General features: G+C 44.5%; 1 protein-coding gene across 2 annotated transcripts; it reads left to right on the forward strand.

Annotated features, from left to right (window-relative positions):
* The first annotated feature begins 46 nt into the window (after positions 1–46).
* Positions 47–19,792, forward strand: IGFBP1 (insulin like growth factor binding protein 1). Of its 2 annotated transcripts, none has more exons than XM_061586148.1 (4): positions 47–446; positions 11,156–11,334; positions 14,153–14,281; positions 18,646–19,791. In XM_061586148.1, exons 1-4 carry the CDS (start codon positions 104–106, stop codon positions 18,772–18,774), a joined length of 780 nt encoding a protein of 259 aa, XP_061442132.1. In that variant the 5' UTR covers positions 47–103; the 3' UTR covers positions 18,775–19,791. The 2 variants fall into 2 exon arrangements, with proteins under 2 accessions (XP_061442132.1, XP_061442133.1); XM_061586149.1 differs by lacking the exon at positions 47–446 and adding an exon at positions 8,052–8,129 and having other exon boundaries at positions 18,646–19,792.
* Positions 19,793–22,210: the final 2,418 nt, after the last annotated feature.

The following is a 22,210-nucleotide window of genomic DNA, read 5'->3' on the forward strand; positions in this document are numbered from 1 at the left end:
TATAAATATGCTGAAATTAAGATCCGAGGACAAGCTGAATGTGGGTAACCTGACTGGTGTTCCTCTCCAGACTCAGCTGGCTTGCTTGCAGGGTTCATTCATTATGCTTTCGATAGGCCTCTGCCGTGAATTGCTGCTCTTACTCCTCTGCCCTTTCCTCAACCTTGGCACTGCTCTCCACTCAATACACTGTGCCCCATGCACTGAAGAGACGCTTGCACTGTGCCTGCCAGTGCCTGCCAGCTGTCTTGAAACAGCTCGCCAGCCAGGCTGTGGTTGCTGCCATACTTGTGCCCTCCAGCTAGGGGAGACCTGTGGAGTATACACAGCACGCTGTAGTCAGGGGCTCAGCTGCCATGTGCGCCCAGGGGAACCAAGGCCCCTTTATGCCCTCACCCATGGTCAGGGCACCTGCCTACCCATCACTGACATGACAGAGACTGCAGGTAAATAATGTGCCTTTCTATTATTCATACTTCTTTTAGTGCTGTTTGTTTGTTTAAAAGCTCAGGGCCTGTGGGAAAGTGAGTAGATACGTCTAATGATTAGCACAGCAAACTAAGTTATCTATTGGTTGGCTGGTGTAAGAGAACGCAGAGGTGCTTCAGCATTAGGTCTTCCCTGCAGCAAGCACCCTGAGGCAAACTTTTGTGGAAAATGTTCTTTTATGTTTAGGAGGTCGTCTGGCTTGTCAGAAAGCCGAGGTTTTTAAGTAGAAGCTGTACACTGTGTAGGAAGTTCCAAGATCAATCTTTAGCATCCATCTGAGGCTGCAAGGCTGGGCCAGACCTCTACTTGAGACCTTGGAGAGCTGTTGTGTAAGTAAGATCAGTGGGGTGACCCAGAATAAAGAGCACCATTTACAAAGAAGTGTTTCAATCATGGGAAAAAAATCATGGTCTGAGTAGAAAAGAAAGAAAGAAAAGAGCAAGGAGAGTGAAGTCAGAAAACACTAGGTCAGAGGAAGAATCCCCATAAAGGACTTATCTATCCTTTACCCAGTGGCAGTCCATGGCAGCTACACTGAAGATTTTGCATGTGTATGTTGTGGAAGAAAAGGAAGGGAAGAAAGAATTTGTTGCTGCCTTTTTTTGTCCTGCCCCTGTGCCTGTTTCAGCTCCTATACTCCTACAGAAGCCTGACAAACATGCACACCATACATAGCATAGGGGGCTAAGGGCAATTTTAAAAAGTAGCAATGGTATTGAAGAAAGAAAGGGAAGTAGGATCATCAACATGTTAATAAGATACTCCCTCCTCACCCCGATACCCACAATTTGGATGTGCTTATAAACTGATAAAGCTTTTTTATTTTTTTCTCTGTACCTCTAGCAACAAATTTTCAGCAGTCAATGAAAAATATTCTTGTGCTTCATAGGACATCCACTGGAGATAGGCCTGTCACCACAGCTAGGAGTAAAATATGTGTTCATCTTAAAGCAACCCCAAGCTTGCATCTGCCTTAAAACTCTCACCTGCCCAGCTGAGTTGCCGTGGTGCCAATATTTAAAGTGTCAAAAATAACATTAAGCAAACCATAGTAAACTTTGAAGAACTGTGGCTTGATCAAGAGTTGGTAGAATTTTGCTTTCCATTAAGAGTAAACCAAGGGTTTGTGAAATTATAAAGAAGCTGAATAATACATTTTTGAAATGAGACAGTTGTGCTAAAGTGTGTGTAAATTCCTAAGCCATCTGTTACCCATTATGCTGCCTCATTTTTGGTCACATCTTGCTAAATCATTGATTTAGAATGGACTTATTAGTTGAAAATTGCTTCAAGTCTGCTTCACAAATTACACAGTGCAAACCTGAGGTTGCCACCAAAGCCACAACCACACCATACATTTAAAGCACTATTATACCACTTTAAGTCATGGCTTCCTCCAATGAATCCTAGGAACTATGTTTGTTAAGAGTGCTGAGAATTGCTAGGAGACCCTTATTACCCTCACAAAGCTACAATTACCAGAGTATTCTGGGAAGAGGAGTTGATAAACCATTCTGAGAACTGTAGCTCTATGAGGGGAATAGGGGTCTCCTAACAACTCTTAGCACCCTTAACAAACTACAGTTCCCAGGATGCTTTGAGGGAAAGCCATGGTTGTTAAAGTGGAATAATAGTGCTTTAAATGTATGGTGTGGCTGTGGCACAAGTCTGCACTAAAAAGGAGCAACATACATAAAGCAGGTGTTTGCAAACATGTATTTGCCATATTTAGACATTATATTTTTAGGTGTATGCTGTAACCAAAGCCATAATAATCCACTTGTTTATTATCTTTAATAATTATGTTCTAGTATGATTGAAATCATTGCTGCTAGGACAACTGTTCAGGCACCCTGTTTTCATGCTTGAATAGCCACACATGTTAGATCATCTTTAGCCAAATGTTTTGTTTCTCTTTTTGTTGCTCAATGACTCTTTTATCTGAACAATAAGAAAGCCAGGCTAAATATTAAAACCATGTCATGTAGCACTGAGAAAGGAGGTCTTACACTTCCGGATATCAAAATGTATTATCAAGCTACTATTCTTGCAAATATGACATAACTGGTTTGATTCTGATCACTCAAAAGTATTGGAAGAAGAAATATTCTCTGTAAATTTGAAAAATACATTATGGTATATTGCACAAGCAGATAAGGTTCTTTTAACATCTAACCCGTGTGTCAGAACCATCTTCACTATTTGGAATAAATTGAGAACTAAATTAAGTCCAAATTTATCCCCATTAACAGCTTTGATCTATAATGAATAAATGTATGACTGTCATGCTCTGGGGAATATTGATTTATGGGGGGAAATGACTTAAGTTAAAAACCTGGTTATCTAGATGGTGTATAAATCATATAATATTCTTAATGAAATGCAAGAAGTCCATCCTCATTTCTTTCAATATCTCCAGTTTAGAAATATCATATATAAGTTGCAGAATAAATATGGCACCTGAAGAGATTCAACAGAGTTGAACTTATAATATCTACTCATAAACCCACAAACTGCTAAGTAAATTATATAAGATCCTCCTTCGTACTGAAGATCTAAATGCATAGAGAGATGTGGGCTATCAGATCTCTTCATAAACATGGAAGTGGATTTGCAGACATGCACCACCTTTTACGATTGATGTAAATCTATAGAATAATTTCTACAAAGTTATATATAGATGGTATCTGACCCCTAAGAGACTTAGTCATGTCTATAATTCCACATTGGATGTTTGCTGGAAATGCAAAGCTAATAATGCAGGATTACTCCATATTCTATGGTCCTGTCCTAAAATCAAAACATTTTGGGAAGAGATTGCCACTTAGATACAAGATATAACTGGATATGATCTTCCCATGGGTCCTCTAAACTTACATTTTGGTTATCTTAAGAATCATATCCTATCTGATGGTGGATAAATGATCATACACCTTCTAATGGCAGCCAGATTGACTATAACCAGAAACTGGGGGGGGGGGATTACTCCTACAGTTCATGAATGGATTAGCAAAGTATGGTATATAGTCAATCTTCTAAAATTTACCAATATAGTAAGAACAAGGGATGGAAGAGAATCACAGGACTCTTTTATACAGGAATTGATTTTCTTTGCAATGTACTAGAATTATATGGTTCATGGTAATTTGAATCCTTATAAGATCTTGGAAACTTTTTGAGTAGATATTATAATTTAATTGTTGTAAACCGCCTAGAGAGCTTTGACTATGGGGTGGTATACAAATGTAATAAATAATAATAATAATAATAATAATAATAATAAACATTATATTTTAAGTACTTTTTTGATCTTATATAAAGCATTTGTTAACCCAATGTGTAAAGAATCCAATGTGCCCACTAGAAATTTTATATATCTCTTGTAATGTGCCTTCTTGTAATGTGACTTATGGCGACCCTGTGAATCAGTGACCTCCAAGAGCATCTGTCATGAACCACCCTGTTCAGATCTTGTAAGTTCAGCTCCGTGGCTTCCTTTATGGAATCAATCCAACTCTTGTTTGGCCTTCCTCTTTTTCTACTCCCTTCTGTTTTTCCCAGCATTATCGTCTTTTCTAGTGAATCATGTCTTCTCATTATGTGTCCAAAGTATGATAACCTCAGTTTCATCATTTTAGCTTCTAGTGACAGTTCTGGTTTAATTTGTTCTAACACCCAATTATTTGCCTTTTTCACAGTCCATGCTATGCGCAAAGCTCTCCTCCAACACCACATTTGAAATGAGTTGATTTTTCTCTTATCCGCATTTTTCACTGTCCAACATTCACATCTATAAACAGAGATCGGGAATACCATGGTCTGAATGATCCTGACTTTAGTGTTCAGTGAAATATCTTTGCATTTGAGGACCTTTTCTAGTTCTCTCACAGCTGCCCTCCTCAGTGTCCTGTTCAGAGCGGGATTCACGAGGCTGAGATGCGGGTGCAATCAAATCTTGTTTTATTAAAGTAATGGATACATCAAAAGCAGTACGCTTCATAGAAACCTCTAAGCTAGCTCACTAGAAGTCCCTAACTGCACTCTAGACATGCTCTGCAATGCGTGAAGAAAGTTGACTCAGCAACTTAACCCAGAGCGTGACAGTCTTAAGTAGGGAAAGTTTTAGATCGTAATCTCTGGCTCCTCCGCAAGTCCTGCCTCTGTCCTGTCTGCTTCTCGTGGCATTGAGAGTGGGGTGACGGGGTGTGTGCCTCCAATGGCTCATCCGAAAGAACCGTCTCCTTAGCAACCGGCTCAAGGTCAGGGGGCGGTGAAGTGCTCAAGGCAACCCGGGAACCGCTTGGCAAAGGGGGAGTCACTGCTCCCTCTGGAACATCTTCCAATGGCTCCTCCAACCTGTTGGGGGGCAGCGCGCTCTCCGCTTCCAAGGCCGTGCCATCCGTGGGAACTGGGCCAGAGTCCAACTCCCCTCCCCTCCCAAAGTCTTGCTCGGACTCAACAATTTCTTGGTCTTCCGCGCCCTCTGACATCTGGGAAACTTGGAACTCACGCCTCCCCCCTCCCTGGCCCTTGTGGGGAAGCAGAGGCTCAACATCATCCCCCCTTCCATGCATTAACCCTTCCCACCCCCAAGGTCTGGGCTTCTCTGGATACGCCTCATGGAAGTCTCTCACCAAATCCGGGGCATGCACATCCTCCACCGTCTCCCACAAACGTTCCTATGGATCATACCCCTTCCAATGAATCAAGTATTGAAGTCTCCCTCAGCGCTTCCGGGAGTCTAATACCTGCTCTACCTCGTACTCCTCCTCTCCATCCACTAATAAAGGAGGAGCTGGCTCAATCCGCGGCCGATGAGGGTCAGGAGGAGAGTCCTTGGTTAGCAGCGCCCGGTGAAACACTGGGTGCATCTTGAAAGTGCGAGGCAGTTTGAGTCGGTAAGCCACAGGGTTAATCTGCGCCTCCACCTCAAAAGGTCCAACTTGCTGGTCCTGCAATTTACGACACCGGCCCGTCATAGGTAAATAACGTGTGGACACCCACTCCTTGTTGCCCACTTGTATGAGGGGCCCCTCTTGATGATGCTGGTTGGCCGCCCATTTGTAATCTGCCATGGCTCGTTCTAACTGCTCCTGGAGCAACTGTTGCATAGCTTGAAGTTCCTGCATAAATTCCTCGGCTGCCAGGATGGAGAGATTGTCCCGTGGGACTGGGAAAGCACGGGGATGGTGGCCGAAGTTGGCAAAGAAGGGAGTCTGTTGCATGTGCAAAGTGTTCCATGTGCACAGCATTGTTATAGGTGAATTCTGCCAACGGCAAGTAAGACACCCAGTTGTCTTGCTGGTACCCAATGTAACAATGTAAATACTGTTCCAAAACTGCATTCACTCTCTCTGTCTGCCCATCCGTTTGGGGATAATGTGTGGAGGACAGCCGCAGTTCACTTTGTAGTAGTCTCCACAATGCTTGCCAAAAATATGCTGTAAATTGGGTTCCTCTGTCCGAAACCAAGCTGTCTGGCAGTCCGTGCAGCCGGTACACGTGTTGCACATACAACCTGGCAGTCTCCTGAGTGTTGGAAAGTCCAGAGCATGGCATGAAATGAGCCATCTTCGAGAAGGCATCTACCACCAAGACGGTGGTTTTCCCTTGAGCAGAAGGGAGGTCTGTAACAAAGTCCATAGTGACCATCCGCCAGGGTCCGGGTGGAGTGGGAAGGGGCTCTAATAGGCCTGCTGCTCTCCCAGGGGCATGTTTGGCTCTCATGCAAGTGGGACAAGATCGGACATAGTGCTCTATGTCCTTCCTCACCTTGGGCCGCCAGAATTCCCGGGTTACAGCCTGTATAGTTTTAAAGACTCCGAAGTGGCCTGCCATGGGGGAGTCATGGCATTGACGTAGCACTCTGTTTCTTAGTTCTCCGGCGGCGATATAGAGGGCATCCTGGTGAAGCAGTAAGTCCCCTCTCCAAGCGAAGTCCTTCCGTGTTCCCTCGGCTGGTGCCGCTAGATCCTGGGCAAACAGGTCCTTTTTTTGCGCTTCACATAACTCAGACTCCCAGGAATCTTGGCATGCCCCGACCACCCCCTTCTCGGGGGGAATAACGAACTGCAGTGGCTTTGGGGTGAGATCCTCCAAATATTCCAGTTTCCGGGATACGGCATCGGCCCTCTTATTCTGAGCTTGGGAAATGTAGTGGGTTTTGAAGTGGAAGCGCGTGAAAAACTGGGCCCAATGCACTTGCCTCTGATTGAGCCTGCGGGCGGTGTGTAGGCTCTCTAGGTTCTGATGGTCTGTGCGCACCTCAATTTCATGCTGAGCCCCCTCCAGATGGTGTCTCCAGGCTTCAAAGGCATCCTTGATGGCTAATAATTCCTTTTCCCACACGGTGTAGTTTTGTTCAGAGTCGGTTAACTTCCTTGAGAAGTAAGCGCAGGGTTTCAGCCCCCCCCGAGCCGGTTGTAAAAGGATGCCCCTGATCACTACGTCCGAGGTATCTGTCTCCACCACAAAGAGGAGCACAGGGTCTATGTGCTGTAAGATGGGCTCTGTAGCAAACCTCTGCTTCAGCCTCTCGAAGGCGTCCTGAGTGGCTTCGGTCCAATGGAAGGGTCCTGAGCCTTTCAGACAGTCCATGAGAGGCGCAGTCTGCTTTAAGTAGTTAGCTATGAAATGATGGTAGTAGTTAGCAAATCCCAAGAAGAGCTGTAAGTCCTTTTTCATCTTGTGGGGCTGCCAAGTGAGTACACAATGGACCTTCCCCGGGTCTATCTCTACTCCTGCCAGGGAAATGCAATACCCCAGAAAGTCTAGAGTAGTCAGATCAAACCCGCATTTTTCCAGCTTAGCGTAAAGGTGGTGTTCCCACAGCTTCTGCAGCACAGTGTGCACACGTGCTTCGTGTTTGTCAGGGGAAGCCGAGTATATCAAGATATCATCCAGATACACAATCATAAAGCGGTCCACAAAGTCCCAAAAGATGTCATTCATGAAACTCCGGAAGACTCCAGGAGAGCCCGACAATCTGAAGGGCATGACTAAGTGTTCGTACTGCCCGTAGCGGGTCTTGAAAGCAGTTTTCCACTCATCCCCTTCCCTTATTCGCAACAAGTTACAGGCACCTCTCAAGTCCAGTTTTGTGTAAATTTTAGCAGAACGCAACAGCTCCAGCATGTCCTTGATGAGCGGCAAGGGGTAACTGTTGGGGATTGTGATCTGGTTGAGGGCTTGGTAATCATTACACGGGCGTAGCTCCCCGCCCTTTTTCTTGACAAACAACAGAGGTGCCCCGGCCGGGGACTGTGAGGGGCGGATGAAGCCTTTCTTCAAGTTGGTGTCCAAGAACTCCCTCAACGCTGCTAACTTCGGTTCGGACAAGGAGTAGATCCATCCGGTGGGGATACGTGCCCCAGGCATCAAGTCAATGGCACAATCGTAGGGCCATTGAGGAGGGAGTTGCTCCACTTCCTTTTTGTCGAATACATCCTGAAACTCCCTATTCTTGGTGGGTAAGGTGGGTTCCTCTGGAGATAGCACTCCTGCCAACATCTCTGGTTTCTCCACAGGCTGGCAGTGTTGTTGACAGTATTTGGAGGAAAAGGCCACCACTGCTTCCTCCCAGAAGGTTGTGGGGTTGTGCTGGACCAACCAAGGCATTCCCAGCACCACTGGGAAACAAGGTAGGGATGCCACATAGAACGACAGGTCTTCCCGATGTCCAGGGACTGCCACCGCTAACTTCTCCGTCACCCTGCTCACCCCTCCTGACTTCAAGGGTCGGCCATCTACGGTTTCCACTGCCAGCGGCTGTATCAATTCTCAGGTGGGAATGGCATATTGTCGCGCCAATTCTCTGTCCATGCAGCAAGAGGATACCCTGCTGTCAATCATAGCCTTGGCCGGGAAGCTCTGGCCCGAGGGCAGGGTGATATGGATGGGTAACAGGAGAGCACCTTGGGACGGAAGGGGTTGCGGCTGAGGCTCAGTGTCTGAAGGACCCCCCAACTCTCTGGCCTCTACGAGAGCTGGGATGTGAAGTTTTCCGGCAGCTGGGGTTTTCCGGCCTTGGCTGAACAGTTTTGGGCTAGATGGCCTGACTTCCCGCAGTACAGACACAGTCCCTCTCTCCGGCACCTCTCCCTCTCTTTCTCTCTTAAATGCGGTCTGGCTCCTCCGATCTGCATGGGCTCCTCTCCTGACATACCCGGGGCTCCCACGCTGGGTGCGTAGTGCACACGGGGAAGATGGGCTGCAGCATGTGCCCAAGAGGGTTCCATCCATCGTTCCAGCTTCTTCCCTTCCAGGCTGCTGTCTATTTGCAAACTCAGCTAGATCAGGCCCCTCACAGTAGCTGGTGGCGTGGAGCGCACCAGTTCATCCAAAACGTCCGAACTCAGTCCATTTTGGTAGAAATACATCAAGGCTGGGTCATTGTAATCCGTTTCTTGAGACAGAACGCGAAAGGCATTGGTATACGTCCCCACTGAACTGTTCCCCTGTCGTAGGGTCCCCAGTTGGCGGGCCACCGTCTCCTTCCTCTGTGGGTCCCGGAACATCTCCGCCATCACGTCCTTAAAGGCAACAAACTGTCGCAGTACAGGGTCATTGCGAATCAAATATGGGGTGGCCCACTTGACTGCCTCCCCCTTCCAGTAGGCTAATGATGAACGCCACCTTTGCATCGTCCGTCAGGAACTCCGTTTGGCGCACCTGAATGTACAACTCACATTGGACTAGAAATGTAGCAAACTGTTCGCTCTGTCCCCTGTAATGAATGGGGAGCCCCACCGGGGATTTGACTGGGACTGGTGCTGCCCCGGGGGGTGCTGCTTGGACTTGGGTGATCAAGGCTCAGAGGTTCTAGTTCTTGGCTTGCAGGGCTTGAGTGGTCACTCGGAAGTTCTGGAGGTCAGCATACAAGGTTTCCAGGGTGATTTGTATTTCCCCTGCTGCTACGTTCTGGTCCATGTTGTCCATCATGGGAACAGAGTCGAGAAGGGATTGTGGCTGAGTCAAACTGTCCTGTTCAGAGCGGGATTCACGAGGCTGAGATGCAGGTGCAATCAAATCTTGTTTATTAAAGTAATGGATACATCAAAAGCAGTACGCTTCATAGAAACCTCTAAGCTAGCTCACTAGAAGTCCCTAACTGCACTCTAGACATGCTCTGCAATGCGTGAAGAAAGTTGACTCAGCAACTTAACCCAGAGTGTGACTGTCTTAAGTAGGGAAAGTTTTAGATCATAATCTCTGGCTCCTCCGCAAGTCCTGCCTCTGTCCTGTCCGCTTCTCGCGGCATTGAGAGTGGGGTGATGGGGTGTGTGCCTCCAATGGCTCATCCGAAAGAACCGTCTCCTTAGCAACCAGCTTGAGATCAGGGGGTGGTGACGCGCTCGAGGCATCCCGGGAACCACTTGGCAAAGGGGGAGTCACCGCCCCCTCTGGAACATCTTCCAACGGCTCCTCCAACCTGTTGGGGGGCAGTACATCCACTTCCAAGGCTGCGCCATCCGTGGGAACTGGGCCGGAGTCCAACTCCCCTCCAAGGTCTTGCTCAATCTCAACAATTCCTTGGTCTTCCATGCCCTCTGACAGCTGGGAAACCTGGAACTCGTGTCTCACTGCTCCCTGGCCCTCATGGGGAAGCGGAGGCTCAACACTCAGTCCTAGCCTTCTTCTGATTTCTTGACTATTGTCTCCAGTTTGGTTAATGACTGTGCCAAGGAATTGATAATCCTTGACAAGTTCAATGTCCTCGTTGTCAACTTTAAAGTTACATAAATCTGTTGTCATTACTTTATGTTCAGCTGTAGTCCTTCTTTTGTGCTTTCCTCTTTAACTTTCATCAACATTCATTTCAAATCATTACTGGTTTCTGCTAAGAGTATGGTATCATCTGCATATCTTAAATTATTGATATTTCTCCCTCCAATTTTCACACCGCCTTCATCTTGGTCCAAACCCGCTTTCCGTATGATATGTTCTGCATATAAATTAAACAAGTAGGGTGATAAAATACACCCCTGTCTCACACCCTTTCCATGGGGAACCACTCGGTTTCTCCATATTCTGTCCTTACAGTAGCCTCTTGTCCAGAGTATAGGTTGTGCATCAGGACAATTAGATGCTATGGCACCCCCATTTTTTTTAAGGCATTCCAGTTTTTCATGATCTACACAGTCAAAGGCTTTCCTGTAATGTATAAAGCACAGGGTGATTTCCTTCTGAAATTTCTTGGTCCATTCCATTATCCAAAGTATATTTGCGATACGATCTCTGGTGCCTCTTCTCTTTCTAAATCCAGCTTGGACGTCTGGCATTTCTTGTTCCCTATATGGTAGGAGCCTCTCTGTATATATACATCTGAAGTCTGTGTCTTCTGGCCTTTGGAACTCCTAGCTTTCACTGGGCATTGTCATACACTGACCTCATAAATAAAAGGGCTACATACTTTCTTTGCTTTCCTTTACTTAAGAGAGCTGAGATTCTCAGGATGTTGAATTCTTGTAGACAATGTGGCTTTTCTAAATTCTCACAAAACCACACAGAACCCTCCGTATAAAGGCTTATTTTCCACTGAGGGATGATGTCTACTATTGGGACACAGTAGCTGTGCTCTACAGCTCCCATTCATTTCAGTGAAATTTGTGCAGGAAAATTTCCAACTAAATTTTATCATGCAACCTTCCTGATTATTCCCTTTTAGAATCTCTGGAAGCAGAAGACATGTCTGCCGAAGGCACTGAAACAACACCTCATCAAGACCTCAACTACCACCTGATGTTTCCTATTGGCCAAGACAAGTCTGTCCTTTGGAATGCACTCAGTGCATATGAAAGCATTAAAGCAAAGAAACTTGCTGAACTTAAGAAACTGAAGGAACAAGTGAGTACCCCAAAATCCATTTCAAGTGGCTTTCTGGGACCACAGGCTAAGCTTCCTGATTCGACTGCTGGCAAGTGATGGGTTGAACCTCACAAGGACTGTGAAGAATGTGTTTGGCCACAGCATGGAGAACTTTAAAGTGAATTGTAAGGGGAAGGGAGACATAAACACGGTGGTAATGACTGACAAAGGCTTATGCACAATAACAGGAACTGAGAGGACAGCCAGGCCATAAATCACAAGGTCTTTGATGTCTGTATACAAAAGTCCAGAATATGGGAAACAAACAGGATGAACTTAAACTGTTAATACAGGAGGATAAATACTACTTGGGCCCTACTCATATGGCAGGTTATGCTCCAGGCCCCCGCCGAAAGGCAAAAACTGTCAGAAAGTGGGGCCCTACTATAACTGAAACTTGGTGGGATGACTGTCATGACTGGAATCAGGGCCGGCTGCAGGTTTCTGGGGGCCCTCAGGCACAGGGTATTAGTGGGCCCTTGTTCCCTCTCTTGTGGCCCCACTCCTTTCAAAGAAAACAAATCTTCACCAATATTGCAACCCCCTCTTATAAAATAAAAATACAAAATTTTGATTTATTTTAATTTGTTGGGATAAATTTACCTATTTTGCAGGCCTTAGCTCCTAAGAATTTATTCTGGTTTACCATGTTAATGATAGGCAGATTATATGAATAGTATCAGAACCTGAGATCTTCCACAAAATGTACTGAGAAATAATTCTCATTTTTCACTGTTTCTGGGGGCTGCTCTACTTTAATGTTTTCACAGACAAAGAAGGGTGTGTGTGTGTGTGGTTGAATCCATTCTTTTCTGTCATTTGCAAAGATCTTTTGAAAAAAGCACTTCAAATAAACATTTCAATTGCCCACCAGGATTTCCTGCTCACATAGGAAGCTGCCTTATACTGAGTCAGATCATTGGTCCATCTAGCCCAGTACTGCCTACACTGACTGGCAGCAGCTGTCCAGAGTTTCAGGCAGGAGTCTCTCCCAGAAGGTCTCTCAGGTTCAGTCCCTGATGGCATCTCTCCTACTTGGAGATGCCATTGGGGACTGAACCTGAGGGACCTTCTGCATACAAGGCAGATGCTGCAATGGCCCTTTCTCTGCACTCGCAACGTACTCAACGGTGCTGAGATATTAGGAGGCATTCTAGAATTAATCTTGAAACTCCTTATTGCCACGTGACACTGTTATATCAGAGCAGCAGGGCAAGCCAAGGACAGAACGCTAGATGAAAGGCTGCCCTTTTAAATAAATACCATTTTTTAAAAGTTAAAATTCTATTTCTAAAAAAAAGGCATTCACAATAATTCAGTTGCAATTTACCTATATGTTAAGAAGTGTGTACAGTATACAAAAATGACACAAAAGGATAGAAAAGGATACACATCACAGGGCTTACATGGAGAGAAACTTTCAGATACTCTAGACCCATATAAACACAGACACAAACTGTACTCCAGCATGCCTCAGTCCATCAGAAACCCTCATAAGAGGAATCGCCTTTGATGTCTAGTGCAGAATAAACACACAGCATTGGTGATTTAATGCTATTAGTACTACTAATATAATGCTTTGTATGAAGGACTGAAAAAAGGGCCTTTCTAGGGACAAACTATTAGTCTCTGAACATGCCGTGTACAAGTTTCCAAGTTAAAGAGAAGCATGATAACTAGGACCTCCTGCCAGACCTGGTTTCAAATTCCTGCTCAGCCATGAAGCTCGCTGGGTGACCTTGGGCCAGTAACTGTCTCTCAGTCTAACCTACCTCACGGGGTGTTGAGGAGAAGAACTATGTTTGAGCTCCTTATGGAAATGAAAATAATAATAGGAGCTTCCCAGCTACAACTGGGGTGGTGGGGCAGTGAGGGAGGAAAAGGAGGGAATTCATATACAGTACAGACCTGAACAATGGAAGGTTGCCTGTAAAAGGAGAGGGAAGCACTTATCACACACACGCTATCAGATCAGTGGGGCAAAGGGAACGAGGGAGTGAGGAGGCAATAATTATTATGTAATTAAGGCTGCAATCCAATGCACTTACCTGAGAGTAAATATCATTGAACCCAATGGAGCATACTTCTTCATAGATATTGGATTACAGCCTAAGAAAACCAGGAAAGCCTTCTTACCTTCCTTCCAAGCTCCACATCCCACTCTTAGGCTACAATTCTAACTACATTTACCAGGGAGGAAGCCCTTCTGAATTCAACAGGGCTTGCTTCTGAGCAGACATTAGAACAGACATAGTTAGCCTCTTTTTCAGCCCCTTCCTCATTGCCACGCTTCTGCTGCTACAAGCCAGTAAGTGCCACCCCTCCTCCCATGCCTGAAACTCAGGACAGGCCGGGGCAGTTCTTTAGCAAGCGGCCTGCCGCTTCTCTTTGCCTGCAGTGGCACAGCTGACCACGTCAGACTCTGTTGCTGTGGAGCTGGCTGGGGCTTGCCTGCATCGCTGCCTGCTGATTTCCTCCTCCGCTGGTTGCCTGCTCTTATCAGGAGGAGGGTCCTTGTGTGAGATCCTGGGCCCTCAGGCCAGTGCCCAACCTGGCCGTGTGCTAGCACTGGGACTGGCTGGAATACAGCTATTGAAGGACATAACTTGTTCAAAAAAAGCCAGAAGGAATAGAAAGGGAGGGGGAGTTGCACTGTAAGTTAAAAATGTATATCCTTGCACAGGAATAAACTACTTAATAATGTATTTGTTCCAGATTTCATTAAAACAACTGACTTGTATATCAGTTCTTAATTAGTTCATTATTTGATTTAATAGCTTCAACACTATTCTTTCAGGGGCCATGCCAAAAAGAACTCTACAGAGCCCTGGATAAGTTAGCAAAAGCTCAACAGAGAACCAGAGGGCAGATATACAGATTCTATTTACCCAACTGTAATAAGGATGGATTTTACTACAACAAGCAGGTAATTTTGTTATGGGGTTGAGAGAAAGGATGGATGAATCGGTTAATTTCGGCTTCTCTCAGTTTATCATTTTTTCCAGTCTTAACTTTAGTTTCCCACATTTCTGCATCGGTTTGTGGTTTATTTCCTTATTCAAGAGCTCTTATGAGAATCAGTAAATGTTTTAGTGTGCATATCTCCCAATATATACATTTTTGTATGCCATTTTGCCTAATATACACGTTTTTGCAAACAGTCAGCCCAAATATAGTGCACTTTTAGTGTTATTGTCATGCACACTTTTCTCTCATGCATGTTCACATATGTTGTGGTTAGGGTTGCCAGGTCGGAACCATCCAAAAACCTGAGAAAATGGGGGCGGGCCCTAGTGACGTCACGGGGCAGGCCCTAGTGATGTCATGGGGCGGGCCCTAGTGACATCATGAAGCATGATACATTGTATCAACCACGCTTACGTGCAGCATACCATTCAAAAAAAAATTTCTGATTGGAAATTAAAATAGAAATCTTACCTAAAAGAGGTCCAGCTGAAGTGACAAGGTCATTCCTTCTCACCATCTTAGGGAGTATGGATGGAAAATGGAAATGGAATGCCTTCAAGTCGATCCCAACTTTTGGTGACCCTATGAATAGGGTTTTCATGGTAAGAGGTATTCAGAGGTGGTTTACCATTGCCTTCCTCTGACTTTGGACACATATACTTTGGACACATAATGAGAAGACATGATTCATTAGAAAAGACAATAACACTGGGGAAAACAGAAGGGAGTAGAAAAAGAGGAAGACCAAACAAGAGATGGATTGATTCCATAAAGGAAGCCACAGACCTGAACTTGCAAGATCTGAACAGGGTGGTTTATGACAGATGCTATTGGGGTCGCTGATTCATAGGGTCACCATAAGTTGAAATTGACTTGAAGGCACATTAACAACAACAATTGAATTAAAGATACAAAAAAGGAAAGTGGAAGGTGTTTTATTTTATTTTTTACAGCCTGGAGAAGTGGTAAGAGGTAAAGTCAGGAATGAATGCATTTTTTTTAATGAACAAGATAGCATGTTGAACTATCTTGTAAAAATGAACTAAGAGTGCTTGCAGCAGCTATGCTAATGCAGAGTGAGCCAGTTGTTATCTGCATGGTGCTATGAAGTCAGTTGTATGCTCATGCAACAGATGGTATAGCACAGTGGGGAGGAGAGCCTGGCTGGGAGTCCAGAGTCTATGAGTTCAAATCCCCACTCGTGTCTTCTGGATGTCAAGGGCCAGCTAAAGATCACCCCCACAGTGAGTGGCTCAGGGATTATGTGCCCTGCCACCTGTGGGCAAGGTGCATAGTCGCAAGGAGCCATTTCCCCCAGCTGGCAGTTGCGGACAAGGAAGGGACTGGCTTGTGCAGCTGTGGCAAGCTGATCAGGCCCTAGCCAGGTGGGGAGTACTAGCCTTAGATGGTAAACCGCCTCTGAATACCGCTTACCATGAAATCCCTATTCATAGGGTAGCCATAAGTCGGAATCGACTTGAAGGCAGTCCATTTCCATTTCCATGCATATAATTAAACAGATGCAGTCAAGTTTTTGGACTTCATTGTGATTGCTGGCCAAGCAGGATAGGGCTCATGGGAGTTTTAGTACAATATCTGGAGGATGCTACTTTGGCTGCCTTTGGGATAATAGATGGCAGCCTTAAGTCTGAAATGGTGTTTGGAATTCTGTAGAGACCAGCCAGTACACATTATGTCATAAGGCCAATTCTTAACCATTTGGCTGTGGCAGTTACCTGAAATTGCTCTTTCGTGGGCTCTCACAAACACCACCAAGCTTTTCTTTTAAAACAGACCAGCTTGTTTAAGTACATACAAAGAATAAAAAAGGAAGTCAACTGACAAGAACAAGACACTTTTTTTCTAAGCAAAATTGATCAAAGAAAAAAAGTATGCTTGTGTGTGTGCCTGTGCGTTTGTGTGTAACACACACACACACACACTTACATGTAGCATAGAATCACAGAGCTAGAAGGGGCCTTTTAGTCCTTCTAGTCTAAGCCCCTGCTGGAAGTCCAAAACCCAGAACAAGATCAGGTCTGTTCGCTTAAATTGCCACATTAGAGACTTAATGAGACAACACGAGTCAGTTTAATGGGAACTTTCCCACAACAGGGTGACCTTATGCTTAGATCTGATAGACCTGAAGCAGCTGACAATTTAGGGCAGACTTCCCCAGCTTGGTGCCCTCCAGATGTTAGCTGGTGGCAGCTGTATGCCCAAAGATATCTGGAAGGCACCAGGTTGGGGAAGGCTGCTTTGGGGAGATGGGAAATGTGCAGAAAAATGGAACAATGGCACACATTCCTATTTGTTGTCATTTCAATCTCACTCCCACATCCTGTCAAGAAAAGACAATTACATGATGATTCTGTCCGTTTCCAGCAGTGCAATTATCCAGAGGAAATAGTAAGAAACTGAGGATTAGGGCCAAACTCTCTCTTTCTCTCTCCAGCCTCTCTCTCTTTCTCTCTCTCCAGCATCTCTCTCTTCCTCCAGCATCACTCTCTTTCTCTCTCTCTCTCTCTCCAGCATCTCTCTCTTTCTCTCTCTCTCTCTCTCTCTCTCTCTCTCTCTCCAGCATCTCTCTCTTTCTCTCTCTCTCTCAGCATCTTTCTCTTTCTCCAGCATCTCTCTCTTTCTCTCTCTCTCTCTCTCTCCAGCATCTCTCTCTTTCTCTCTCTCTCTCAGCATCTCTCTTTCTCCAGCATCTCTCTCTTTCTCCAGCATCGCTCTCTTTCTCTCTCTCTCTCTCCAGCATCGCTCTCTTTCTCCAGCATCTCTCTCTTTCTCCAGCCTCTCTCTCTTTCTCTCTCTCCAGTATCTCTCTCTTTCTCCAGCATCTCTCTTTCTCTCTCTCCAGCATCTCTCTCTTTCTCCAGCATCTCTCTCTTTCTCTCTCTCCAGCATCTCTCTCTTTCTCCAGCCTCTCTCTCTTTATCTCTCTTTCTCCAGCATCTCTCTCTCCAGCCTCTCTCTCTTTCTCTCTCTCTCTCCAGCCTGCTACCCACAGCAGCAGTGGACGCCAGACGGGGCCAGCTCCTTCTTAGCCCCGAGGACGCCCGGCCGCTTCACCCCTCGTGCTGTGGGCGCCGCTGGGCAGCAGCGGCCGCGATGCGCTCCCCAGCCAGAGACGCTGCGGCCGCCGCTGCGGCCGCCACCACTGCCAAGCTCCATCGCAGCCACTCCTGCCCAGCGGTGCCCACAGCAGGAGGGAGAATGACAGCACCGCGCTCGCCCGACTGGCCTTTTAAGCAGCGCCCGCCTCGCACGCCCAGGGCCAGCCCCTCGTTGCCGCTCCCGCCCACCCCTGTCCAAGACAGGCTGCTGCCTGGGAAGACAGAGCCCGGCCCCGGCGGCACCAGCTCTCCCTGCCTCAATGACAAAGGGCGGGAAGGCGGCCAATGAAAAGCCGGAGATCATCCAGTTTAAGCAAAGTATTGCCAGAGGCCGGAGATGGCCCCTTTTTCCCTGAAACTCCGGCCAAAAACCGGAGACCTGGCAACCCTAGTTGTGGTTGGAGAACTGCATCACAAAATTCAGAGAAGTGAATATTTTTATGGATAAATGTGTTTCAGTTCAGTTTCAGGAAGTGCAAATTAAGTTCCTTCGCATTCAAACACAAACTGAACTGAATTAATACCCCATCCTTCGTTGAGGGCAATGACTTTCATGCTACTCAAATTAATGCTTTCTTTGGATGAGGGCCTCTGTCTACAACAGGATAGATTAGTCATGGTGGTAGCAGAGCAATTTTGTATGGTAGAAAATTACTTTCAGTTGTATTTGGTCAGGAGACAAAATGGGGGGAGAGGAGAAGAGAAACTATTTTGGAATTATGTTTCAGTTGAACTCTGGGCTGACTAGGGTTGAATGTCTAGTTTTATGTCTACCTCGTATAAGAATCCAGCATCCCTCCACTGTGTTCTTTGTTTCAAAGTTATATGACTCGCTCAAATAATCTTGTCTAATGGAACACCTACTCAGTTTCATTTCACCTACTTTGAAATCAGGTTAAAGTCATTTACCCCAATCCCTTTTCCACTTTCAGCCTCTTATGTCAATCTTCTTAATTTTGCCCAGCAGAGAAAAAAACAAACAGTTATCCTCTGTAGAGAAATGGACAAACACAAAGTATCTATCTGTTTTCAAGACTGTTTGGTATGGCTACTAATGCAGTTCAGCTGAGGTCAATGGGACAATAATCTATATTGTTTAAAAATGTGACAGCGGTTCTAGGCTAGGTATAATCTAACATCTAATAATTTCTAGATACTTTAAAATAGTTTGTTTTCTAAATGTGCATTTTTAAAATTCTCGTAGTGTGAAACTTCACTTGATGGAAGTCCTGCAAGGTGCTGGTGTGGCTATCCAAATGGGAGGAGAATTCCTGGATCTTTTGAAATCACAAGCGACCTTGAATGTGAACAATATCTTGGCTCACAAGAATAAGATCAGATATGCAGCAAAGTTTGTACAAGTAGATACCATCTGATTCCAGAGTTGAGGAGACCCTCAGACAACAGATCTTTAAGCATGGGACTGGTCAAAAAGCCTTATCCTATGCACGATTTCTTAGATGTAAAGCCCTATTGATCCCAGCACTACCAGTAAGTGCATATATGTGACCTAGTTTGGTGGTTGGGAGGATCCTAAAAATAGTCTCATCATGAAGATTAAATGGTGATATTGTTGGTCCTTCACACCTTCTAACCTGTAAATAACTATAACAAAACAAGCTACCTTTGTAGTCTGCCCATATTGCCTGCTGAATTATTTATTTTATATTTTTTTGTATTTTGTCTGTTTGGTTAACTTATAAATCTATATCCTTCAACACTTCAAAACTTTGTGTGTAATATGTTTAATGTTGTTTCTCTGAAAATATGCACTTTTTCTATTTTTGAAGAGCACAGTATACAGTATCCGTTGAGTGCAAAAATTATGGAGGAAATAGTTTTGTCAATCAGGAATTTTGTATTGTGTATTTATGTCATTTGCAAGTGTAGTGTACAAATCAGCACTACACAGAACACAGTTCAAGTATTTATTTAGAAGTCTGTTTCATTTGCATAGTATGTTGGTATTGCATCTCCACTTTTAATTTCAATATCAAGAAGTTCTAAATCCATATAATGTAGCAAGAAAGGTAACCTTCACACACATGCCCTGTGGGTGTTGATTCCATGGGAATGACCTGACTGATCTTTCCCACCCACATGGCTGCTTTATTCACACATGCCCCTGCAGGGTGGAAGCACACCACAATGAATAAGTTTCCACGTTACTGGGTATTGGTGTGAAGAGCACCATATAAGAGAAAAATTCTGCCTGTTTTCCTTGCACATGCACTATGTTTATATTGTAACAAATAAATTAATAGACTACAATGTATAACATTTAGTGGATGTACATTTTCACAAGTCATGCTATTTAAGATGAATTATTAAACCATTTTCTGTTGACTCTGTCTCTTTTGCTTTCATTGATGTGTATTGGCTCTAACTTGCATAAAGGTGTGTTATAAGTAATTAATGGCCAGAGATAGCAGGTGAGGGGGTACATTTGCATTCACATTACAAGACAAATGGGAATTTAGTGTGCATCCCTATCCACACCCTGCCATACAGATGGGTTTGCAGTAGAGGGTTTCCACTAGGCTGTGCACCATGATGAAGATGTATATCACAGTGTATATCCACATTAAGGCTAGGTGAGAAATTTAATAAAAGTAAACTGTGTATTGGACTACCCCACAGTTTACAAGTTAAATATTTTGCTGGCTGAACTTTGCTATGAGCTTCTGTGGCTTCTCCTGATACCAGATATTTTTTTTTAAAAAAGGCAATGAATTTAACCACATTGTTATTGATGACATCAATTGGTGACATGAACTACTGAAATGTGTATTTCCCAGAGCTTGGAAGATTACTTTTAAAAAGTAATAAATTACAGTTACAGTTACATGGCCCAAAAAAGCAGTAATTACCATTACAATTACAATTGCTCTGAAAGTAACTGATTACTTTACTTTTCTCCAAAGTAATCACTGCAATTACATTTCAGTTACTTTAAAAAAAGCCTACAAGGTGCTGGCCTTGGCTGCTGCACCGCTAAGTAGCCTAAAACAAAATTAAAAATAAACAAACACGTACAGAGGTAGTAGAATAATTATTTTTATTCATAAGATAGCAATGGTGGTTTCTCCACTGGTAAGGGGGTCTCTCCCTCTCTCCCTCTCCCCCTCTCCCCCTCCCCCTCCCCCTCCCTATTTATGGGAGGGGAGGGAGAGGAGACTCTTGGTGGCAACCTGCCCCTAAACAATATTTGGCTGGCATCGTGAGGGGGATTATCTGGTTTATTCATGGGCTGGACTGTGCCTTTTTTATTTTCAGGATGGGAGGGAGAGGAGATTCTTGGTGGCAAACTACCCCAAGACCTTTTATATTTATCTTTATTTATTTAAAGTATCTGAAAATATGTTATGGATGTATGTAAGATATTTAACATCCATTAAGGAGAAGAGCAAGACCCTATTAATTATTTTAATTAAAATAAAAAGCTTAGTAGTACTTCGAAGAGGACCAGATGTTTATTTTCTTTCTGAACCCAGACTTGTGTCTTTCATGATGGGGGCTGGGAGAGTACTTGATGACACAGGCATCCTGGCATTGGTAATCCAGTTAGCTGGGCATGTGTGGGGTTGTTGCACACTTCTAGACCCAGTTTCACATTGGGTGGAGAGCTGGAATGTGTCTTGACTTGTGTAGATGTGGTTGATCAAATGGAGAAGGAATTTTGAGTTAAGCAAATCCCTGCTTTTATAAAACCCTAGAAAGTCTGATGTGATTAATTTGTAGCTCCTCTTAGCAGTATCATTCATTCCCACATGGATGATAAGAAAGGGATAAGTGCCAGTGGGCTTTATAAGTGTTGGCAACGCTTCAGTCACATCTCTAATCCATCCTCCAGGGAGACAGCACACCTGGTGAGTCCATGGGTCCTCTTGGCACACTTGGGTTTCCATGCAGTAGGGAGTCTCCCATGACTTCACTTTTTCTTCTTGTAGGGCATAGTTTCATTGCCTCTGCTTGACTGCGCTTCAGTCTCTTGCTTGCTGTCCTGCAGGGTCTCCTGTAAGTCTTCCTCTGCAGGCTGTCCTCCAGCACCTGAAAGTGGGTCAATTTTGACAGATGAGCAAGACCCCAACTTATCAATCACTGGATGTCATCATGACATCAGTTAATTGACAGGGGGTGGCTCCACCTATCTGTCCAGGTTGGCCTCTGAAGGTGTGGGGTAAAAAGGTTTCCCCACCCCTGGCTTATGCCATAGTAAATATGCTAGTCTTTATGGTGCAACGAGACTCTGATTGTTTTTGCTGCTGGGATCCCTCTTGTCTTTGAAGGCTGTTGCTCTAGGAGAAATTATTTTTGTGAAATAACAGCCAATAATTTGAAGCAATGGATGGCAGGTGAGCAAAAATGCATGCATTCAACATATTTCTATTAACAGCCATAGATAACGTTCAGATGTACAGATGGTCCATTCAGAACAGCTCTCTATAAATACTTCTTTTAAAATATTAAGCTGCTGCCATCTAGCCAAATTGCTCAGCACTTTTTATACTTGAAATATAATTTTAATGGCTAACACAGAAAATCTCTATGGGGCCATCCACAGTTACCCAGTTGTTGTTGTTTTTAACAAAAAGAGTGTGGAGAGATACCAAAAATGATTCCCCAAAAGGTTTATAAAAACTATTACTTAATTTTAGAGCTCAAGTCAAATAGGGACTATGCTGTGCTAATGTTTCTATGGAATTTAGTCATAAAAAGTTCAGACTGTAGTAAAAACTAATTAATTCTGAGGTTTTGGTATGCATTGA

Source organism: Rhineura floridana, chromosome 10 (genome assembly GCF_030035675.1).
Source record: "Rhineura floridana isolate rRhiFlo1 chromosome 10, rRhiFlo1.hap2, whole genome shotgun sequence".
Lineage (NCBI taxonomy): Eukaryota > Metazoa > Chordata > Lepidosauria > Squamata > Rhineuridae > Rhineura > Rhineura floridana.